A 22,127-nucleotide genomic window follows, 5' to 3' on the forward strand; every position below is an offset into this window, starting at 1 on the left:
AGCATTGTGTATCCTGTGTAGATTCTCGATGTATATTTTTGTTGATGATGATATTACAAAACATATTTCTCCAGAGGTACTCAGAGTAAGTGTTTTACACATAGAAATTAAAGGCCACAGACCCAAAAGGAGAAATTGATCAGCCAGTTTGTGTACTATTCTATTTTTATTGGTTTTTTTTTAGAACTATCAACCTCCTCACCAAGCATCCCTCTAGAGTTCTGCAGGAATGGTGGAACCTGGGAATATGGTGGATGCATTTGTCCAGACTTATGGAAAGGATGGAGATGTACAATCAGTAAGTTATTTGGGATGGTACTAGGGTATGAGGTTTAGGTGACATGTGTTAATAAGGACAGCAACAAAGCTTCTTGAAGTTTCTGTTAATGATTTAGTAACAGTAGGTATAGTGGGTATAGTGATGGTGGCTTTAAGGTGTGTTTGTTAGCTTAATAGCAGAATATTCTTTTGGGGCTATTTACCTATATGTTCAATATACCTAGTATGTTTCCCAACTCTCAAGTTTCTCTGTAAACTGACAGATGCTTTTCCTTCTGGTTGCAGTGTCTATTTCAGGGCAGTGGGCGGTATGATTTCCTCAGGTCCTTTCAGTTGGTGATACACTATAGTACCCCATTTCAAATATCACAATTCTAACATATTCAACTTTTCTGAAATCAAGGTACATCTTCCTATCCAAGTATATATTCAGATGAAGTTTCTGTCTTTTCATCCTTTCTCTGGATGAGATGTTATTAAATTAGTGGTTTGACTTCAGGATATGCTCTCTCCGAATCAATGTTTGAAGCTACTTCTTTTTTTAATTGAAGTATAGTTGACACACAATGTTCCATTAGTTTCAGGTGCCCAGCATAGTGATTCAGCAACTCTACCCATTATGCTGTGCTCACCACAAGTGTAGCTACCATCGGTCACCATACAACATTATTACAGTACCATTGACTCCATTCCCTGTGCTGTATCTTTCATTCCCATGACATATTCATTCCATAACTAGAAGCCTGAACTTCCCACTCCCCTTCACCCAGTTCATGAATTCCCCCACCCTCTTACCTCTGGCAACCACCAGTCTGTTCTCTGTATTTATGAAACTATTTCTATTTTTTGTTTATTCATTTTGTGTTTTAGATTCCACATGTAAGTGAAATAATATGGTATTTTTCTTTTTCTGTCTGACTTATTTCACTTAGCATAATACCCTCTGAGTCTATCCATGTTGTCGCAAATGGCATTCTTTTTTATGGCTGAGTAATAATCATATATATACATATATATATATATATAGGCACTTAGGTTGCTTTCATGTCTTGGATATTATAAATAATGTTTCAAAGCTGCATCTTCATCTGTAGTATGCTTCCCAATACTCTGTACAATTTATACTGCCTGCTTAGGATCCAGAGCCTTGGGAATGCACTTCTATAATTTCCTACACTCCTACAGGCTAGTATATCTCACATGCTCCATGACTTTGGTCTTTTTGTTTTGAACCACATCCTCATGATGCCCTTTGGTACTATGGGTTCTTTATCTTTAATTTTCAAGATTTCAACTAATCTGATTTCACTGTCCTTTCTGATGTGTTAGTGACCACATTCTACCTCTACCAGGTTATATACTGTGCACATTTTAACTAGAACCTATTATCTAACATATTAGTTTTTCTAATGGTATTAGCCAGATAAAAAAAGTATGAAGTTCCAGGTGGGTCAGTGAGTCCTAAAGTCTTCTATTAGCCTTCAAATTATACTGAATAGGTTTTGAACTTTGATTTTTATCTGGTTTGAAATTTTAAAAAGAAAATTATAATTTATGATGAAAAAATTTATTTTCTTTTCATTACAGCTAATTTCTGTGAAAAGAGTACCTATGAGAGTTTAACTTTTGATAGAATTCCAGTGGGAAAATATGGATCTTCCCAGCAAAGATGTGATAAGGACACTTTGAATGGTATGTGTTTTTCCAAATATCTCCTGTTTAAGCATATGAATCACTATGCTGGGTCATACCTATCTTCCCTCCAACTAGTATTAAATCCCTGGAAGAGGGACCAAAGAAGGTTTTGTGGAAGGGTTTGGCTCCCTTTCATGATGCTCATGTTCAAAGTTTAGGATGCAACCTCACATAATTCTAATTCCCCTAAAAATTGTAATATGGATCAGTTATAAATTCCTTTTAGTCCTTCTTCTATTGGTTTATTTTCCCAGTTTCAGTTATGTCCTGGAATTTGAACATATTAATATCTGCTCATTGAGTTATATAATTGGTCTGAATTTTAAACATTAGCTATAGATTTGTACCATATCTACTTTCAGACATCATCTTTCTAGGTAGAGATGCTCAGTTAAGTCTGTCCACAGTTGATAGTTCTTCATCTCCTTGGTCATTTTAGTTATCCATCTTGGAACATTCTCCAGCTTCATCATACCTTCCTTGAAGCATGACAACCTTGCTTACATAGAGACATTCCAAGAATAAAGGAGCAAATAACATTTTTTAACTTCTAATATGCTCCCTGCTGATATCCAGGATTTTGATGACTTATTTCACTGCTGTATTAGGTAATACCTTCCAAGAGTAGCCCTTAAAAATGCATAGATTCCTTTCATGATAGCTTAGAGCCCATTATGCTGTATGATTTTCCCTTAGTGTTTTATCTGAACTTTGTTTGCATTGACTTTCTTTTTTTTTTTTTTTTTTTAAGATTTTTTATTTTATTTATTTGACAGAGAGACAGCGAGAGAGGAAACACAAGCAGGGGGAGTAGGAGAGGGAGAAGTAGGCTTCCCGCCAAGGAGGAAGCTTGATGCGGGCCTCGATCCCAGGACCCTGGGATCATGACCTGAGCCGAAGGCAGACGCTTAACCAACTGCGCCACCCAGGCGCCCCTGCATCGACTTTCCTTTGACCAGTCCTCATATTTCTCACATCTTCCTGCAGGATATCATCATTTCCTGCAGAACTGGATATCTCAGTAATACTGCCAAGTCTAGATCATTTATGAAAACGTTTGATAGAACTTCTGTCAGTAATAACCCTGGGGAGAATTTCACATTTTATTTAGGTATTTATTTTTGTGTATGTCAAGGGCTCTTTGAAATATTGTAGTACTTACAGATACTAGTCTTTCCTGTGTGTTTCTTTATCTTATTTATTCTAAGAGATTATGTAGACCAGTATTCCATTTGCAGAATTCAAATTGCTTCTGCCCATATATATCATGCCTACTCAAATATTCATGATCCTATTCTTTACATAGGTCCTTCTAGCCTCTTGATTAAAAGTTCAGAAGGTAAAAGGCATGGGGGCTTCATGTTATTGGTACTTACTTCTTATACTCTATGGTATGTCTGTGGATACCTATCGTCTTAATTTTTCATTTTTTGTATATCTTAACTATTTCATTATAATTTATAAAAGAGATACAGCTACAAAAAATAACGATGTGCTACCAAATCAGGAACAGTAAAAAAAAAAAAAAGTCAGTAATATGTCCATCAAGGGACATCACACTTGTTTGATATATATTATGTTTTTGGCTCTTAAGCATTAGTCACAGGAGGACACTGAGGTAGGATAGCTCGGTGATAATTACAGGAAATAAACCCAATGATTCAAAAAGTGTTTATTGTGAGCCAACCAAATATCTGATAAGTGCTACAACACAATAGAACTCTTTGCCTTTCAGGTGTTACTCAGATTTGGATAGAGAACGAAAGTTCAATATATAATTTAATATCTAGTAGGAATTTTTTTTTGAAGATTTTATTTATTTATTTGACAGAGAGAGAGAGAGACAGCAAGAGAGGGAACACAAGCAGGGGGAGTGGGAGAGGGAGAAGCAGGCTTCCCACTGAGCAGGGAGCTGGATGTGGGGCTCGATCCCAGGACCCTGGGATCATGACCTGAGCCGAAGACAGACGCTTAACGACTGAGCCACCCAGGGGCCCGCTCTAGTAGGAATTTTTCATATTATTTCTGATCTCTCAACCCTCATCACATCCAATTCAAAGCCCAATGTCCCTAGTTGTTGGAAGGCACATCTTCCTTGTAGACTTTGAATGTAGGAAACAGTTGACTGGTCTTTTGAATTTCAGATTTAAAAATCAAGACAAGTGACATCTGCCTAAAAGTTTCCTGTAATGACTGCCTGATTCACTTTTTCATTGCTGTATATTAAACCATCCCAAATTTTGTGGCTTCCATGAATAATGACTTAGATTTTTCATAGTTCTATGGGTTGATGGACTGCTCGAATGTCCAAGACACCCTCACTCACATGACGCTTTGGTGCTGGCTGGACGGACTCAGTTCTCTTTCACATAGCCTCTCATCCTCCAGTAGATCAGAGCTGCTTCCTAGTACAATAGTCTCCGGACAGTGTTCCAAGAGGGCAAATCTGAAACTTCAAGTCTTCTTGAGGCCCAAGGTCTGGAACTCTCACAGAACATTCTGTTGGCCAACGCAAGTTTAAGTCTAACCCAGATTTAGAAAACGGAGGCATAGACTCTACCCCTCAGTGGGAGGAGCAGGACAATCCCACGGAGAAGGGGACGTGTACGCGAGCAGGCAGTTAGTTGCTAGTGGCCATCTTTGCAAACACTGTCTTTTTTTCTTCTTTTTTTTAAAGCGGGCAATCCAATAGCAACCCGGCTATGCAGTATTACCATATATGGAGAGATAGAATTACAAAATGTGACAATAGGAAATTGCAATGAAACTCTGGAAACGCTGGAAAAGCAGGTAGGCCATGTGGTCTGTGTGCTGGGCAAATGAAAAATGTTCCGACTGTGTGTGAAGTCTCTATTCTTTAGATACCTAACGGTCAACTCTCAAATCAGGAATAACAAAAACTGGTAACTGAAACCACTCTTTTTTTTTTTTTTGAAGTTTATATCTGTTTGTGAAAAAGGACCGTTGGACCTGTTGGCTCAGCAAATTTTAGCAAATGATAGTCTATAACACATTTTAAATGGCCTCATCTTTTTAGAGCAGTGAAAATATATCAGAAAATAGATCACTGACATTTGAGACCAAAAGGAAGGTATTTTGATGGTTAACTGAATCAGAAAAAAGAGTAACAACAACAAAAACATCAAAGACCTTTTGAGGTGGGAACCCTAGGACCTAATGCTGGTCTCAGGGCTGTGTCCATGAGCCAGTGAAATGGGAAATATATATGGCTAGATATTTTTTCATGCAGATTAAATTATTTTATTTTATTATTATTTTTTAAAGATTTTATTTATTTATTTGACAGAGAGAGAGAGAGAGCGAGAGCAGGAACACAAGCAGGGGGAGTGGGAGAGGGAGAAGCAGGCTTCCCGCTGAGCAGGGAGCCCGATGTGGGGCTCGATCCTAGGACCCCGGGATCATGATCTGAGCTGAAGGCAGACGCTTAACAACTGAGCCACCCAGGCGCTCCAAGATTAAATTATTTTAACCTAGTGTATACCTGTATGCAAATGCATAGAACTGCTAATATCTGGAGCCAAGAAAGGGAAGGAAAAGGAAACTTTAAGTGGTCCTTCTAAGTAAGTGCAGGACATGTTAAATATGTTATCTCATTTAGTTTTTATAGAACCTCAGTTGTTCTCACAGATAACTAGAGTGATTATACTAATTATTGAGCTACTTATTGTGTGCCAAATACTGTGCTAACATTTTACATGTTATTTATCATATTTAATTCTTATAACAACTATATATAGAGAGATATTTATGTACCTACTTTATAGATGAGGAAGCTATCTCTGAGAGGTGTAGTGAACCACAGCCAAAAAGTGATGGAGTTACTTTTTATTTTAAAACCCACACTGTATCACTCTGGCTCCCTAATTGTAGATGGGCAGGGATAGGGGTAGAGATGGGGTTGGGAGTGGAGAGTGGAGATGGCTGCCAACTCCATAGTTCGTGCCAACTACACAGACTGGGGGAAAGACCTTATGTTCTGGAGTCTAACTACCCAGTTTTTGGCTGTGAGCTCTGACTCTTGTAAGCTGCGTGGACTCCTCTACCTCTCCAAACCTTTAAACAGGGATAAGGATGCTCCACTGACAGTGTCGTTTTTTGTACTAAATGTGATAACTCCTATAAAATATCCAGCAAAGTGCCTAGAACAGAGCAGGGACCTAGCTATTGAGTGAGAGCTTTCGTTGTTTCTGTCTATTGATTGAATATTGTTTTTAACTCTCCCCTAAGTGTGAATGGCCTGTGACCTTGGTTTGATTTTTGAAATAATGCTGCCATCTAGTGAAAAACAAAGCCACATATACACACCATAACACCTGGCTCTACTAAGGACAATACGGATTAACATGTTTTAGCCTCACAACACCAGAGCCAGGGGGCCAGTTGGTACCTGGAGATAGGGCCTAGGTCAGTGTTTCTCAATCTGTGCTGAAAAGCCTGTTTTAAAAATTTCCAATCCCTTGCAGACCGATAATTTTGTAAAATGTAATAACAATGAATTCCTAGGAAAATGGAATGAAAAAGATATATATAAAATACAAATCCTTTTTTTCTCTTTAAAAAAGGTTTTCAATTATTTATTTATTTATTATTGACGTGTAGTTGATACCCGGTGTTACATTAGTTTCAGGTGTACAACATAGTGATTAGAACAAGTCCATATGTTATGCTATGTTCACGCAAGTGTAGCTCCCATCCAAATATGGATCACTGAAAAAAATAACTAGATTCAACAGGATACAATTGTTGTGTAAGTTTCTGACCAGTTACAGTTTCTACGCTTATCTCCCTGTGAGCCCTGTAACAGTTACAGGGTTCATGGATCCCACGTTGAGTAGCATTGGTCTATCTAAGGCAGACTTAGTTAATGAATCCCAGCAGATAGTAAAGGCTGGAAAAGCCACCAGCCTGCATGTACTTTGTCCTTTACACAAGTAGAGAAGCAAACATGAAGAACTGAGTAGATGCAGGAGATCGAGGGTCAGCTAAATTCCAGTTTATTGACCTGCAATTGCTTGCAAAGTGTTTAGACATAGTTGTATAAAGTTAGAGTTGTTGTTTTTTGGTTTTTTTTAAAACAGATAGTCAATATCTCAACACAGTCTCTGAATATTTCGGCCGAAGCTCAGATTTTAACATCTGATGTCAATAGAATAACTCCAGAGGGCATCATTTCTGCCACTAGAGTGGTGGGGCAGATCTTCAACTCAACCAGAAATGCTGTACCTGAGGTAAAACTCACACGGTTTTTAAAAAAGGGGAGGGGAAGAAAAAGCAGACACAGAAAGAAAGACAAAACTAGAAACCACTTTACTTAGTTCAATAGTAAGTATGATAGTTCTACTAAGTATTATGGGCTGTAACGTTTCCACAATCAGAGCCCTGCAGTCTTACTTTGTTTCTGCTTCTGTATCCAGGCATCTGCTATTGTGTTCTTGGGGGTGGGGTAGAGGTTCTGTGAAAGACCTTGCCTGGAGGCCAGATTCAGAAGCTAAGCTTCCTGATGGACTGAATTTAAATTTTCCCCATGCCCCATCTTTAGTCTCTGCCATCTAAAACGAAACCTTCAAGTTTGAAAACTACTCACCTCTAGATTACCATGCTCACAGTGCCACTTGATACCGTAATAATGCATGATAATGATGGCGATGAGGATGTGTGATGCATGTCTGCTAGGATGATCATTTGCTGCCTTCTTCTTGGCAGGCAAAAGTAATTGCTGTAACAACAGTGAGTCAACTTCTAGATGCCGGGGAAGACGTTTTTCGGAAAGCTGCTGCTACTGCTTCTGATAAGGATGACACCTTGGCGACGTAAGCCCAATTCCAATCGGGAAAGAAAATACTACAAAGTGCTATCTAGTTTCCTAGGTTAAAGCACGAAGAGAGGTGTCTTTACTTCTCTCCTGGCTGCACTAACTGGCTGAGTCCTCTGGAATGCCGACTGAAGTCTTGGCTTTCCACCCGATCTTCATTTACTGGACAGAGTGTTGGATGTTAATTCCTGCTTCCTGGGGTGGCCATGGTCTGGGAGATAGAGAGCAACTGGGATGATTTAGACTAGAACTTATTTTCCTAGCCTTCGGTTGGCATGGCCAAGGGTCAGCCTGCATGCACAAAAGGAGCTCTTCCAACTCTTCTCAATGTACAGAGCTGAAAATAACAGCATAACTTTGCAGGACATGTTGCCCGCTCCCTACACACAACTCAGCTATCCCCAAGATCCTGGTGTATCTTGGTTAAGCTTTCTTTAGCTTTCCCAAGGCTACATTGAAAAAAAAAAATCCAACTCTACCTGCTTTCTCTCTTTTTGATTCCTATGTTTTGACATACTTTTGGTTGTGTATTTATAATAAGACTTATATACTTTATTACAGAGGTCTCTTAACGAGGATTCATTGTGTTTTTACCTTATATATAGTTTTCTTGGTTTTTAAAAAATTTAGGTAAATTTATATGCTCATTATAGAAAAATAAGAAAATATACAGATGAGCAAAATTTAAAAAAATTGTCCCACCTTTATTAACCTGTTGGTATATATTCTTCCAGATTTTTCTCTGTGTGTGTGTGTTTGTATCATATTACATACTCTACTGATTTATAGCTTATTTTTGTCACTTAGTAATAACTTATGAACATCTTTTCAATATAAATATCTATACATATACAACATAAATTTTAGATACTGCATAATATGAGTGAACTTTTATTTAAGCAATTCCTGTTGAAAGACATTTAGATTGCTTCAAGTCTTTTAATATTTTGAGCAATCAACATTCTTATACATAATCTCTGTTTGCATGGCCCATTATTTTTTTAGGAGAAATTCCTAGAAGTAGTTCTCAGTTTTCTAATTTTTACTGTGTTGAGCCCTCAAAGTAGAAAAAGTACAAAAGCATGAAATGGGTAAGACATTCAGAAGATTGTAATTCTGAGAGATGGTGGTAGAGGTTGTTGTTTCAGCAGTTTAATTGGTGTATTTTATGACTTCAGATTTCAACAGGAGTCTGGACCCTTCTCACTGGGAGTGTGGAGACTCCCATTTTTTTTTTTTTTAAGGTTTTATTTATTTATTTGACAGAGAGAGACACAGCGAGAGAGGGAACACAAGCAGGGGGAGTGGAAGATGGAGAAGCAGGCTTCCTGTGGAGCATGGAGCCCGATGCGGGTTTTGATCCCAGGACCCTGGGATCATGATCTGAGCTGAAGGCAGCTGCTTAATGACTGAGCCACCCAGGCGCTCCTAGACTCCCATTTTTCTTGAAGTTGGAGAAGGAAGTGGCCATGGGATTCAGAGTCTCTGTTCAGTGAACATGGAGCTTGAGAGCCAGAGTGGGCTCCCTTCAGAGCTGGAGGCTCTGTGCTTGCAGTCTTGCTAGAGGGAAAGGAGAAGTGTGGATGTTTTTGGTGAGAAAGCGGAGGAGAGAGCAACTATGAGATTTGGCTGAGAAAGTCACACATCATGATATAGATAAAAATACGGTCCTGACAATAAGCAATTATGAATTTTACTGACTTAAGACATGGAGAAAAACTCGATTCTGTGTGATTTATGTGCAATATCCAAATGGCATCGAAGGAGGTGATTAGAGGATGAATAAAAATTTTAAATGTGGGATACACTGAAATATGAAATGTTACAACCACACTCATAGTAATTCCTCCCACTGTGGATTTCTAGTCTGCTTACTTTTCTAATCCTGGTCTGTCAGTTGACTCTCCCAGGTAGTCCTATGCATAAGCCCTCGTGGACTCGGAGCCTCATTCACTTAGATAAGGCTGTCGCCTCAGGCTCCAGCCCCCCAGATCAGGTCACCAAGCCCTTAGTACTCCTCAGGAACTGCCAGCAGAGGTGATGCTAAAGCTCCTCTCTCCCTGGAGAAGAAAATTAATTTTCTTCTCTGGGGAACTCTTCCTTTCCAAACTCTGTCCCCTGAACCTGGGCCTACCTGCAGGGTCTCCTGACAGACACTGGGCCTTCGTGGCCCATCTTACTTTGGCTTCTCCCTTCTTTCATTCACAATTTCCTGTTTGCATCCCTAAGCTACTGGACTCCCCTTCTCCACTCATGGGGAGAAGTGGACAGTGTGAGAGTAAAACAGGAGAGTGACAGGAAGGAAAAAAACTGCCCAGCTCCAGCTGGCTCAAGTTGTCATAGTGAAGTTCTCTAGCATCCATTCATCCATTCTCTTGGTCTAAGTTGGGAGGAGCCATGGGCAAGGTCTCTGCTGTTAAGAGCATCCTACTGCAATCAGTGAATCTAAGACCTCCTTTCTCCATTTTGACCATTTGTCACAAAGACTGAGCTATCACCCTGAAATTCAGGGCTCGTAATTGTCCTTGTTTACCTATCCTTGGGAATGCAAAACTGCTTGCCTAATACTGACCACCTTGCACGTTCACATTTCACATTTCTATTTGTATTTTTGTTCCAGCCAGCCTTTTTTGGTTAAAAGACGCCTGCTTAAATTATCTTGACCAGAGATCTATTGTAAAGAGGCTTATGGAATCTCATGGGAACCTAAAAACAGTATCATAATATGGCGGGGCTTTATGGCTTCTGGAGTAGGAAGATGGCAGGGCATCCAAGGCAGCTCCGAAGGTCCCCATAGAGGAGTCTGTGAGCCTTCCTTCTGGGATAATATAATGGTTGTGGCCACAGCCTTTGGAGTCAGACAGTCCTGGGTTCAAATCTTAGCATTGTTATTTAGTCGGTACATGATGGACAAATTGATTTCTCTTGGAAGAGCATCAGATTCTTCAGTATAATATGGGAATAACTTTGAGACTCACTTCAGTAGGATTCTTGTGAGGTTCAACTGAGTTAATATATGTAAATCACTAGCACGATACTTGACTTTTATATATTTGGTCTTGAAAAAAAGTTAGCAGTTGGTCTTTATAATTAACATGACTCAATAAACATGTATGTTTCATATTCTAGTTTCTGCTCTCTCATAAATTAACCCTGTTAATGACATTGGGGAAACATAATTAAAAACAAAATCTTTTCTCAACCCAGAAATGCTCTCCACAAACATAGTAGAGAAAGAAAACACTTTTTATGGCATAAACATTAAACCAGAATGTGATGTGTATCACAGGCAAACACTAAGAGATTTCAGACAGAGAGGAATCTCACTTCTTTATATAGCCAAGCAGATATAACCCATTACATACGTGTTTTCAGGTAATCAATAACTAGTCCTCAATTAAGAGAACTTGACAACACCGACACACATAGTTCATCCTACATTAACCCAGTAATTGAGGTGACCATCTGTGTTAGCTAATGGACTTTATCCAGAGGAAGAACAAACTTCTCATATCTTTATGACAAGAGGTAGCTTTGCAACTTGGAGCAAGGTACCCACCCACCCACTAAAATTAGGCTCCTACCCTCACAGGAACTGGGAAATAGGGAATTCCTTGATGTTTACATTTCAAGGAGATGGCTTCTATGTCCTTGAGAAAGACATTCCTAGGTCATAAAGTGGACAAAATGCCAATGTAGTTCTCAAAAGAATTTATATATATATACACACACACACACACACACACACATATATATAATTTATTTTTTTTTTACAAATTTATTTATTTATTTGAAAGAGAGAGAGACAGTGAGAGAGGGAACACAAGCAGGGGGAGTGGGAGAAGGAGAAGCAGGCTCCCCGCTGAGCAGGGAGCCTGATGAGGGACCGGATCCCTGGACCCTGGGATCATGACCTGAGCAGAAGGCAGACACTTAACCTACTGAGCCACCCAGGCATCCCATCTTTTATTTTCAACAGGAAAAAATAAGCCTCTTATTTTAAATTTCTATTTGGCCTTACAATGACAGAATGACTTCTCTGGTCACCTCTAAACCATGACTTTCCTGATACAACTATGGCACTAACTTGAAAATTCCTGAGTGAAAAGAATCTGGTTTCTTCTTCCAGTCATTTATACTGGCCAATGGCAAGCCTCTGCATTGGGTACTCCGAGGCAAGCACTCATCTCTAATGGAATCAGTTATGGCAAGAGCAGGGAAGAATCATATGGAAGGAAAAAATGGCCTTAAAAGTGGCTGTGGCTAGAGCAACCCTTTAAAAGTGGTTGTGAGAGGCGCCTGGGTGGCTCAGTCAGTTAAGCATCTGCTTTTGGCTCAGGTCATGATCCCAGGGTCCTGGGATCAAGCCCTGCATCGGGCTCCCTGCTCCGCGGGAAGCCTGCTTCTCCTTCTCCCACTCCCCTTGCTTGTGTTCCCTCTCTCGCTGTGTCTCTCTCTGTCAAATAAATAAAATCTTAAAAAAAAAAAAAAAAATAAAAAACAAAAGTGGTTGTGAACCCTGCAATCACTCTCAGATATCTAGTACATCCTTCTCTTTAGACTTCCAATGCCCGAGGGAGCACCTCTTGCGATCTCCAGTGTTTCATAGGGTATGACCTCTTAGTTGGTGCTCAACAGATATTGTTTGGTTGACAAATGTATGAAATATGTTCTTATAAGATTAGAATTTTGTTATGTAGTCTTCCTGTCGAAAGCAGCTCTGGAGTATGATTGTTATTCATTAAGTGGGAAATGTATAGTGTGAATTGCTAAAAATTCAGAAAATGGTGTTACGAAAGGAAAACATTCAAAACAGAGAAGCCAACTCAAATGTTTCCATATAAATGATTATCATACTCTCTTTATGAAAGCAATTTTTAATTATTTTAAAATTTGTCTATTATGTCAGTTGGGGAAAGGGAAAAATACTTTAGTGGCCAAAATAGAGACTTAGGATATGGAACAACTACATTTTAATGAAATCCCTTCATTTCTGGGAAAACTAGATTGAATCAGTTATCTTAGCTATAGAGATTTTGTTTTGTCAAGTACAAAAATAGTGCAAGTATTTCTTACAGGAAACGAGGAAAAGAAAAGGTCTTACGACTTTTCTCTGGAAAGCACCAAATTGACAGGTTCCCCCACTCCCTCCCACCTTCCATCTAATCTGTCTTTAAAGTTATCCAAAGTAGAAAAGAACATTGTGGAAACCTGCAATGTAGAGTTAATAACCAAGGCAGTGAGCTCAGAGCTCTATTCTTGCATGGTTCCAAATGAACTGTTGCCTCTGGAACCAACAACTAACAGGAGATGCTTATACCCCAAGGGGTTTGGGTGAGAGGAGGGAGTTGAATAAGTGGAAATTGGTTCTCATCACTGGAGAAACAAGGAGCACATGTCTGGCCAATGATGGGTAGCAACACCATCCTTTGTGTGAAGAACAACACAATAAAGACTACTTCTGTGGGGAACTTTGTCATTGTTGAGCTCCAACTTTCTGGCATCTATATACAAGGTATCCTTCAGTGGAGACAGTCCATCAGAACTTTAGAAAAAGTATATACATAACAAAGCAAGATTCTGGTGAAGACAATAAATTATTTTAAGTAGATTGTGCCAATGTTCGCATGAGTTCTATGGTCATGCCTTTCTACTGGAATGTGGGAGAGAACACACACCTTTGATTTTATGACAAATCTCTAGAATATTACGTTGTTATGTTTTATCCTATACAGACTTATTAAGCAAATGGAGATTTATTCTACATCTTTGGGTAACACGTCAGTGGTGAAACCTAATGTGGCGGTACAGTCTGTGGCTTTCTCTTCAGAAAGCACTATGGAGTCTCTAAACGTTCGCTTCTCTGTGAGGAAAGGTGAGTGGTTTGTCTCATGTACTTATAATATCAGACAGCATTCTGCTATCAACCACGAATAATGCTCTATCTATGAAATTGTAGACTTTTAAAATTCTACTTTTGTCCTTCTGACAGGAACTAGTGATTTTCTCGTTCCTGGTTTCACAGCTGTGGAGAGAGATGTGGACAAACTTAATCCAGATGGGGAGACTGAACTTCAAATCTTGCTCAGTACCTCAAAAAGTAAGTCTCAAACTTTGTTACATTAAAAAATACACTCAAATTGGGGGCACGTGTGTGGCTCAGTTGGTAAGCCTCTAACTTCCGGCTCACGTCATGATCTCAGGATCCTGGGATTGAGCGCCCATATGCAGCTCCCCACTCAGCGGGGAGTCTGCTTCTCCCTCTGCCCCTCCCCCTACTCATGCACATCACATGCTCTCTCTCTCTCTCTCTCTCAAATAAATAAATAAAATCTTAAAATTATGGTAATCTCAACTCTACTGTTCTAGATGATAGAGATGTTTTCTTTTCTTTTTTTCCTTTTCAAAAACCTTTGTAGCAGAATTGAAATGCTCTGGTCATGGACACAAGTCTGTTTTCTAAGAAAAATCTAGCTAATGTAGGTCAGTTTTACACTTAAAAATATATTTAAAAATACTCAGTCATAAACTTTGCCCCTATTTATTCTTGGCATGGCACTCACAGGCTCAGATTCATCCTATAGACCTGCCTTGGGATATTTTATGTAATTGGTACAGTCATCATCTTGTAGCAACAGATTTTAATTATCTCTGCTAATATGGTGCTCACCATGGTCTCCCTATATCTTGCATATAGCCCTTCAGAAAATTTCATGTCTAACATGAAATGTTTGTACTTTTCAGAGTCTAAAATAATGATTACTTTGACAATAATAATAGGGAAAGCAAGCACACATTTACTTTTATTCTCCCCCCAAATAAAACAAATCCAATGTGCGGTGCCTGGGTGGCTCAGTCAGTTAAGCATCCAACTCTTGATTTCAGCTCAGGTCATGATCTCAGGGTTGTGAGATCAAGCCCACGTCAGCTCTGCACTGAATGTGGAGCCTGCTTAAGATTCTCTCTCTCCCTCTCCTTCTGCCCCTCCCCCCCCAAAAGAATAAAACTTAAAAAGCACTCCATTGTTAGAAAGTGCATATTTTAGAATTCGTAATAGCACTGATAAAGAAGAAGGGGTATTACTCATGGCTCTGGCATGTTGTGGAATTTTGCTCCCATTTGCTTTGGCTACATGCTTTGTGAAGGTAGAGACTAAATCTAAATCTTTTATGTTCTTTTCTGTGTTTTTTTTTTAATTTAAAAAATATTTCATGCATATAGAAAAGTATAGATAATAATACATGCAGCACGTGTACCCACCAACAAGGTAAGCAGATGTCAAATTTTGCTATGTTTGCTTCAGACCTCTTAAAAAAAAAAAAAGGAAGATATTATAGCTGTACCTGAAGTCCTGTGTCCTGTTTTTTCCCATCCCTCCCCACTGCCCCAGAACTTATATCTTTCTTAAGTTGGTGTGTTTCATTTTTATGGCTGCCTTTAAACTTTTGCTACATATTTATATAGCCATATATAAAGTATTCTATTTTGCGAATTTTAAATATTTACCTAAGTGGTATCATGGTGTATGGAACTTGCTTTTTTTAAACTAAACATCCCTTTTGGGAGATTTATTAATACATTATTAAGCTTATTAACTTTTGTCTATCTGATAAATATGTTACAAGTATTGTTATATTCCTTTTGCAGCTTGGAAATTCAATGATACGTTAGATTTTTTTTCTTCCTTTATTTGTGTAACTTTTCATGTATTTATTAGACATTCTGATATTCTACTCTGCGACTTGCTTATTCAGACACTATGATCATTTCTGTACTGGATTGTTTGTCTTTTTCTTATTGGTCATTAGAAGTTCTTTATGTACTCTGGACACTAATTCTTTATTGGTTATAAAGTTGCAAATATCTTTCCTCCAGTCTGTAGCTTTTTTTGCTTGGCTTTTGACATCTTTTGTCATACCCAAATTTTAATTTTTAGGGCAGTCCAATGTATCAGTATTTTCCTCTATAATTGGTACTTTTTATTTTATTTATTTTAATTTTTTTTAAAGATTTTATTTATTTATTCGACACAGAGAGACACAGCATGAGAGTGAACACAAGCAGGGGGAGTGAGAGAGGGAGAAGTAGGCTTCCCCCTGAGCAGGGAGCCCGCTGCGGGGCTTGACCCCAGGACCCTGGGATCATGACCTGAGCCGAAGGCAGACGCTTAACGACTGAGCCATCCAGGAGCCCCATTATATAATCGGTACTTTTTAAAAGAAATCTTCCCTATGTTAAAGTCACAACAATAGTCTCCTATATTTTCTTCTGCATGTTTTTATTGTTTGTGTATGCATTTAGGTCTTCAGTGAACCTAGAATTTATGTGTTTGGTGAAAGATAAGGATCTAACTTCTTTTTTTTTTTTTAAGATTTTATTTATTTATTTGACAGAGAGAGAGCGAGCACAAGCAGGGGGAGCGGCAGAGGGAGAGGGGGAAGCAGGCTCCCCACTGAGCAGGGAGCCTGACGCGGGGCTTGATCCCAGGACCCTGAGATCAATGACCTGAGCAGAAGGCAGATGCTTAACGACTGAGCCGCCCCGGCATCCCCGGGATCTAACTTCTTACTCCTTATAAATTATCATTCTTTTCAAATAAGCTAAAACACACTATTAAGAGACAGAGACTCAGGCTGGACTGAAAGCGACTTTTTTTTTTTTTTAAGATTTTATTAATTTGACAGAGAGAGACACAGCGAGAGAGGGAACACAAGCAGGGGGAGTGGGAGAGGAAGAAGCAGGCTTCCTGCTGAGCAGAGAGCCTGATGCAAGCTGGATCCCAGGACCCTGGGATCATGACCTGAGCTGAAGGCAGATGCTTAACCAACTGAGCCACCCAGGCACCCCTGAAAGGGACATATTTTATATGATTTTTAGAAGCCAAACCCCCAAATTATCTGTTTTAATTCTTTGTTCTAAAAGGACATCATTGACATATATAAGCAAAAATTATTGACAAACCATTCTTCTAAGGAAAGGTTTTAGTGCAACTATCCCAGATATTAAAGATCAAGTAGACAAAAAAAATTAATAAACTTGATATTTATATACATTTGAGTGTATGTGTAGTTTTGTTTGTAGGCAGAAAAGGGATAACAAAAGTTCTTTTCATATATCCATCAAGCGGTTCAAAAACTGACCATTTATTTATTACTCACGACGTGGTCATTTTCTACTGACCATGTAGAAAAGCTTATGCATTTTTAAAAATTTTTTATTTTTATGTTAATCACCATACATTACATCATTAGTTTTTGATGTAGTGTTCCATGATTCATTGTTTGTGCATAACACCCAGTGCTCCAACCAGAATGTGCCCTCTTTAATACCCATCACCAGGCTAACCCATCCTCCCACTCCCATCCTCTCTAGAAACCTCAGTTTGTTTTTCAGTGTCCATTGTCTTTCATGGTTCCTCTCCCCCTCCGATTTCCCCCCCTTCATTATTCCCCTCCTGCTATCTTCTTCTTCTTTTTTTTTTCTTAACATATATTGAATTATTTGTTTCAGAGGTACAGATCTGTGATTCAACAGTCTTGCACAATTCACAGCACTCACCATAGCACATACCCTCCCCAATGTCTATCATCCAGCCACCCCATCCCTCCCACCCCCCCCACTCCAGCAACCCTCAGTTTGTTTCCTAAGATTAAGAATTCCTCATATCAGTGAGGTCATATGATACATGACATGTATCAAAGCTTATGCATTTTGTAAAATAAAAGTTACATAAAACATAGTTCCTGACCACAATGCAATAAAACTAGAAATGTACCATAAAAAAATAGCCAAAATTTTATCCAATTAGAAATTAAAAATAAACGTTGTTAGAAAGGAAATTAAACTGTACATTACAAAGTACTTGGAAATTAATGGCAATGAGAATACCACATATCAACACCTATGGGATGTGGACAAAGAGTTATTTGAATTCTTCCCTATGTTAAAGTCATAATGATAGTCTCCTATATTTTCATCTGCATGTTTTTAGTGTTTAAAGTAAATTATTTAAAGTAAGTTATTTAAATTATTTAAAGTAAAATGTATGTGCTTTAATAAATTTATTAGAAAATAAATGAAATTGTTAAAAAATGAACTGAGCATTCAACTAAAGAATCATAAAAATAAAGTAAATCTGAAGAAACAAGAAAGAAGGAATTAATAAATGTAATAGAGAAACTTAATAAAAATAGAAGTTAACAAATGTTAGATTTGATCAACAAAATAAAACATCAGTTCCATGAAAAGACTAATAAAATAGGCAAGATTCTAACAAATTTGATTAAGAAAAGGGAGAGAGTGAAAGAATATAAATAAACAACAAGAAGGTATATCTAGAAATATGGAGATTTAACAAAAATTATAACAGTAAATAGAATTTTTTCTAATGAATCTGAATATCTAGATGAAAGTGATTATTTTCTAATAAATGACCAAAATACTGTAGGAATGAGAAGAAGGGTAAGAAGGGACTTTCATTTTTTAACTTTTATTTATTTATTATTTATTTATTTATATTTTTAAAAAGATTTATTTATTTATTTGAAAGTGAGAGCACGTGCGTGTGCATGCACAAACACGAGCAGGGGGAGAGGCAGAGGGAGAGGGAGAGAGAGAATGTCAAGTAGACTCTGCTGAGCACGGAGCCTGACATGGGGCTCGGTCTCACAACCCTGAGATCATGACCTGAGCCAAAGTCAAAAGTCCGGTGCTTAACCAACTGAGCCATCCAGCCACCCCTGGATTTGACTTTTACATCAAGCATGTCATTCTTTATTAAAAAACAAAACAAAACAATAATAATGAAAAGAAGCCTTACTGCAATTTTAGGGTTCACTTTGTCATCTAGTGTCCAGAAGGAACAATTCGGCAAGGTTAATGTGCCATGAAAACGCTCCATAAGCCAATGTCTTTCTTTCTAGGTAGAGGCTAGAACATGGCTGGCTGGGGAGGACATTTAGGGGCTGTCAGGGCATTGTCTGCCTATCTCTCCAATCACACTGAAGAGGCTCGTCTCACTGCCACTGTTTTAGTTTTCTTGATATCACTGGTAAAAGCAGAGTTTAAAAAATTAGTTCAGTTCAAACTTGTAATTATTCTGGTTGCTTCTGTCTTAAATATGGCCAACAGTTGTATAAAGTGTTAGGGACATTCCTTAGGTTGTTCTGTTTGACAACTGCTGTGGCTGGCTTCCACGAAAACCCCTCTGCTGCGGCCGTGCTTTCCTAGGATCTCTGAGGAACAGCTGACCACTTTTTCCCAATGTCCTGAAGAAATATGTCACGATAGTCTTCCAGCCTCGGGAAAAACCCATGATCATGGTGAAGTAGCAGAGACCAGTAGTTCAAGAGATGATGGAAAGTCTCTGGCTCCCTTGAAACAGTCCCTGATATGTACACCGTGAACTCCTGGCTCTGTGACTGAGTAGACTGGTTTCTGCTCAGTCCCTCTTAACAGGAAACAGGTTTCATAGAGCAGTTTCCTAGGCACTGCCAGCCCGATATTCACCATTTACTCGTTGCTGTTTCTTGTCTGATGTCTTATCAGCAGTGGCGGGGGGGAGGGGGGAAGCGACATGGCCTTGGGCTACCTGAATGCCATGTTGACTCTGTTCCACTGCCTAGAAAGCAAGATGTTTATTTTACACATGAGATCCTTACAATACCTCCTTGAGGTGGATTAGGCAGAAATTTTTGTCACCATTTTAGAAGGTAAGGAGTCTGAACCTCAGGAAAAAAATTAATGTGAGTGGAACGGCCAGGCACAGGTTATATATGTTAATTACATATTGCAATTAAGTAAAGATTCAGCTAGCAAACCATTTTTACAGTACTTTACTCAAATATTAAGCAGTCATGCAGTTGAACAATGACACGGTACTTTGTTTTTTGTTTGCCCTAGGGTTCATTTGTTGATTGATTTATTTATTTTTTGTCTCATAGGTAACAACACAACGGCATGCGGCTTTGTAGTGTATCAAAACAACAAGCTTTTCCAATCAAAAAGTTTTAAAGCTAAATCAGATTTTAGTCAAAAAGTTATCTCAAGCAGTACTGATAAAAATAACCTTCAGGGAACTTCTGTTGATATTGTCTTTAAGCCAAGGGTGAGTGCACTAACCAAAAAAAAAAAAAAAAATTTTTTTTCAGGCCACTTTCGATTACAAAAGCTGGGTTGGTTGGGCAAAAGAAATCCACAGGAAGACTCTATATTTTTTGAGTTTTTATTTAAATTCCAGTTAGTTAACATACAGTGTAATATTCATTTTAGGCGTACAATTATTGATTTAACAGTAAAACTCTTTAAAAGATTCTTTGAAGATATTCATTGAAACATTCCCCACACCCATTTTTTTTGTCAGACTAGCTAAATGCAAAATGAGCTCATTTGAATTTTATATCCTTTTCCCCCTCCCTAATCTATAATGAAGATGTTGTACTTAGTACATACCTAATTGATTTCTCATATGCTTATCTTATCCTATTCGGTTTTTTTCTACCTGATTCAGCATTTAAAAAAAAATCGGTTGCAATTGTCTTTTCAATTTCTAGTATGACCAGAAAGAATTCCAGCTCCATTCCTATGCCTGTGTCTATTGGAATCAGACAACAAAGGATTGGGACACAGATGGGTGTGACAAAAATGGGAGCACGAATGACTTCTTGTACTGCCATTGCAACCATACTACTAATTTTGCTGTATTAATGGTAAGGATGTACATAGTCATCTCTTTCTAGACAAGAATTTCCCTTATAGGGGCACTTGGGTGGCTCAGTTGTTAAGCGTCTGCCTTCGGCTCGGGTCATGGTCCCGGGGTCCTGGGATCGAGCCCCGCGTTGGGCTCCCTGCTCGGCGGGGAGCCTGCTTCTCCCTCTCCCACTCCCCCTGCTTATGTTCCCTCTCTCTCTGTGTCTCTCCCTGTCGAATAAATGAATAAAATTAAAATAAATAAATAAATAAATCCTTAAAAAAAAAAGAATTTCCCTTATACATAATTCTGGCATGTGCTAATTGGAAATAACTTTGGGGCTTAGTTTGCATAGATATTCAACCTAGATTAAATGGATAAACAGGGAATGGAGTGATAAGACTAAAGAAAGAAGTGCTGGTAAAAGCAGGTAAATAAGAGCTTTCTGCAGTATGGTCTCAGGGTGGATGAGGTCAGCACTGCGTATTTAGTGATGAGAAGGGAGCCCGTGTGCACAAGAGGAGCTGACAGACTCCATTCAACTAACTCACATGTTGTGAAGCTTGAAGTTGTCATAGATAGAGGTAAAGCTGTATGGCGTGTGTTGGGGACGGGTTCAATACACACTTACCTGTGGATGGGCAGTTTAAATCAGTTACCCAAAGCTTTTTCCATTGGAATAATCTAAGTTGCTAAGTTTATGCTAGAAGATAAAAGAGGAAAAGCTCTTGAATTCATCCAATTTGTCCCATAGGTCCTTTATGTATTCCTTATATCTTTTTTTTTAGAGAGGGAAGGGCAAAGGGAGAGGGAGAGAGAGAATCTTAAGCAGGATCCACAGCCAGTGTGGATCTCACGACCCTGAGATCATGACCTGAGCCAAAATCAACTAAGCCACCCGGGTGTCCCTCCTTATATCTTTTAACTCCAAAGCTACCCTGTACAAATAACTGATAACACTTAGCTCTGGTGTGTAGCTATAAGTGAACCTCTGAAAGTCCTTGGGCTGATTCTTTTAAGAGAGGGACCTATTTATTCTATTTCCAGAAACTTATTATTCTTGTAAAACTGAAAGTGTTAGTTTTTATGCTTGATGGAACGTTTTTATATGCAGTAGAATGGGGAGGGATGTAGTATGTTACACTTATTAATATTATGAATCTTCCTGAGAAAAGCAGATGTTTTCATTCCCTAGTAGCTGTGAGGTAGCCATCTTTGGGAAGCCAATGGAGATCAGAACATCCTGGTACAACATATAATATCAAATTATAGAACCTTGGTTTTGTTTGTTTGTTTCATTTTTGTTGTTGTTGTTGTTTTGAGAGGGGTTAGGGAGGGGCAGAAGGAGAGGGAGAGAGAGAATTTGAAGCAGGAGCAGGCTCCACGCCCAGTGTGGAGCATGACACAGGGCTTGATCTCACAACCTTGAGATCATAACCTGAGCCAAAATCAAAAGTTGAATGCTTAACCAACTGAGCCACCCAGGTGCCCCAATATAGAAGCATGTTTTATAAAAAATTTTTTTGAAATAACTATAATTTTCTCTCTCTCTCCCTTCCTTCCTTCATTTCTCTCTTTCTCTCTCTCTTTCTTTCTTTCTTTCTTTCTTTCTTTCTTTCTTTCTTTCTTTCT

The 22,127-nt window shown here is 38.6% G+C and overlaps 1 protein-coding gene across 1 annotated transcript in view; it reads left to right on the forward strand.

Annotated features, from left to right (window-relative positions):
- The window catches only part of ADGRG7 (adhesion G protein-coupled receptor G7), a 69,025-nt gene that overhangs the window by 21,449 nt on the left and 25,449 nt on the right, over positions 1-22,127 (forward strand). Inside the window, exons 2-10 of the mRNA XM_035015324.1 lie at positions 185-298; positions 1,867-1,971; positions 4,652-4,764; positions 7,074-7,223; positions 7,699-7,805; positions 13,543-13,682; positions 13,800-13,907; positions 19,750-19,913; positions 20,359-20,514. Coding sequence (XP_034871215.1) covers positions 185-298; positions 1,867-1,971; positions 4,652-4,764; positions 7,074-7,223; positions 7,699-7,805; positions 13,543-13,682; positions 13,800-13,907; positions 19,750-19,913; positions 20,359-20,514 — 1,157 coding nt within the window. The remainder of the gene's footprint in view (positions 1-184; positions 299-1,866; positions 1,972-4,651; positions 4,765-7,073; positions 7,224-7,698; positions 7,806-13,542; positions 13,683-13,799; positions 13,908-19,749; positions 19,914-20,358; positions 20,515-22,127) is intronic.

This window comes from Mirounga leonina, unplaced genomic scaffold (genome assembly GCF_011800145.1).
Source record: "Mirounga leonina isolate KUSES-001 unplaced genomic scaffold, KU_Mleo_1.0 Mir_169, whole genome shotgun sequence".
NCBI lineage: Eukaryota > Metazoa > Chordata > Mammalia > Carnivora > Phocidae > Mirounga > Mirounga leonina.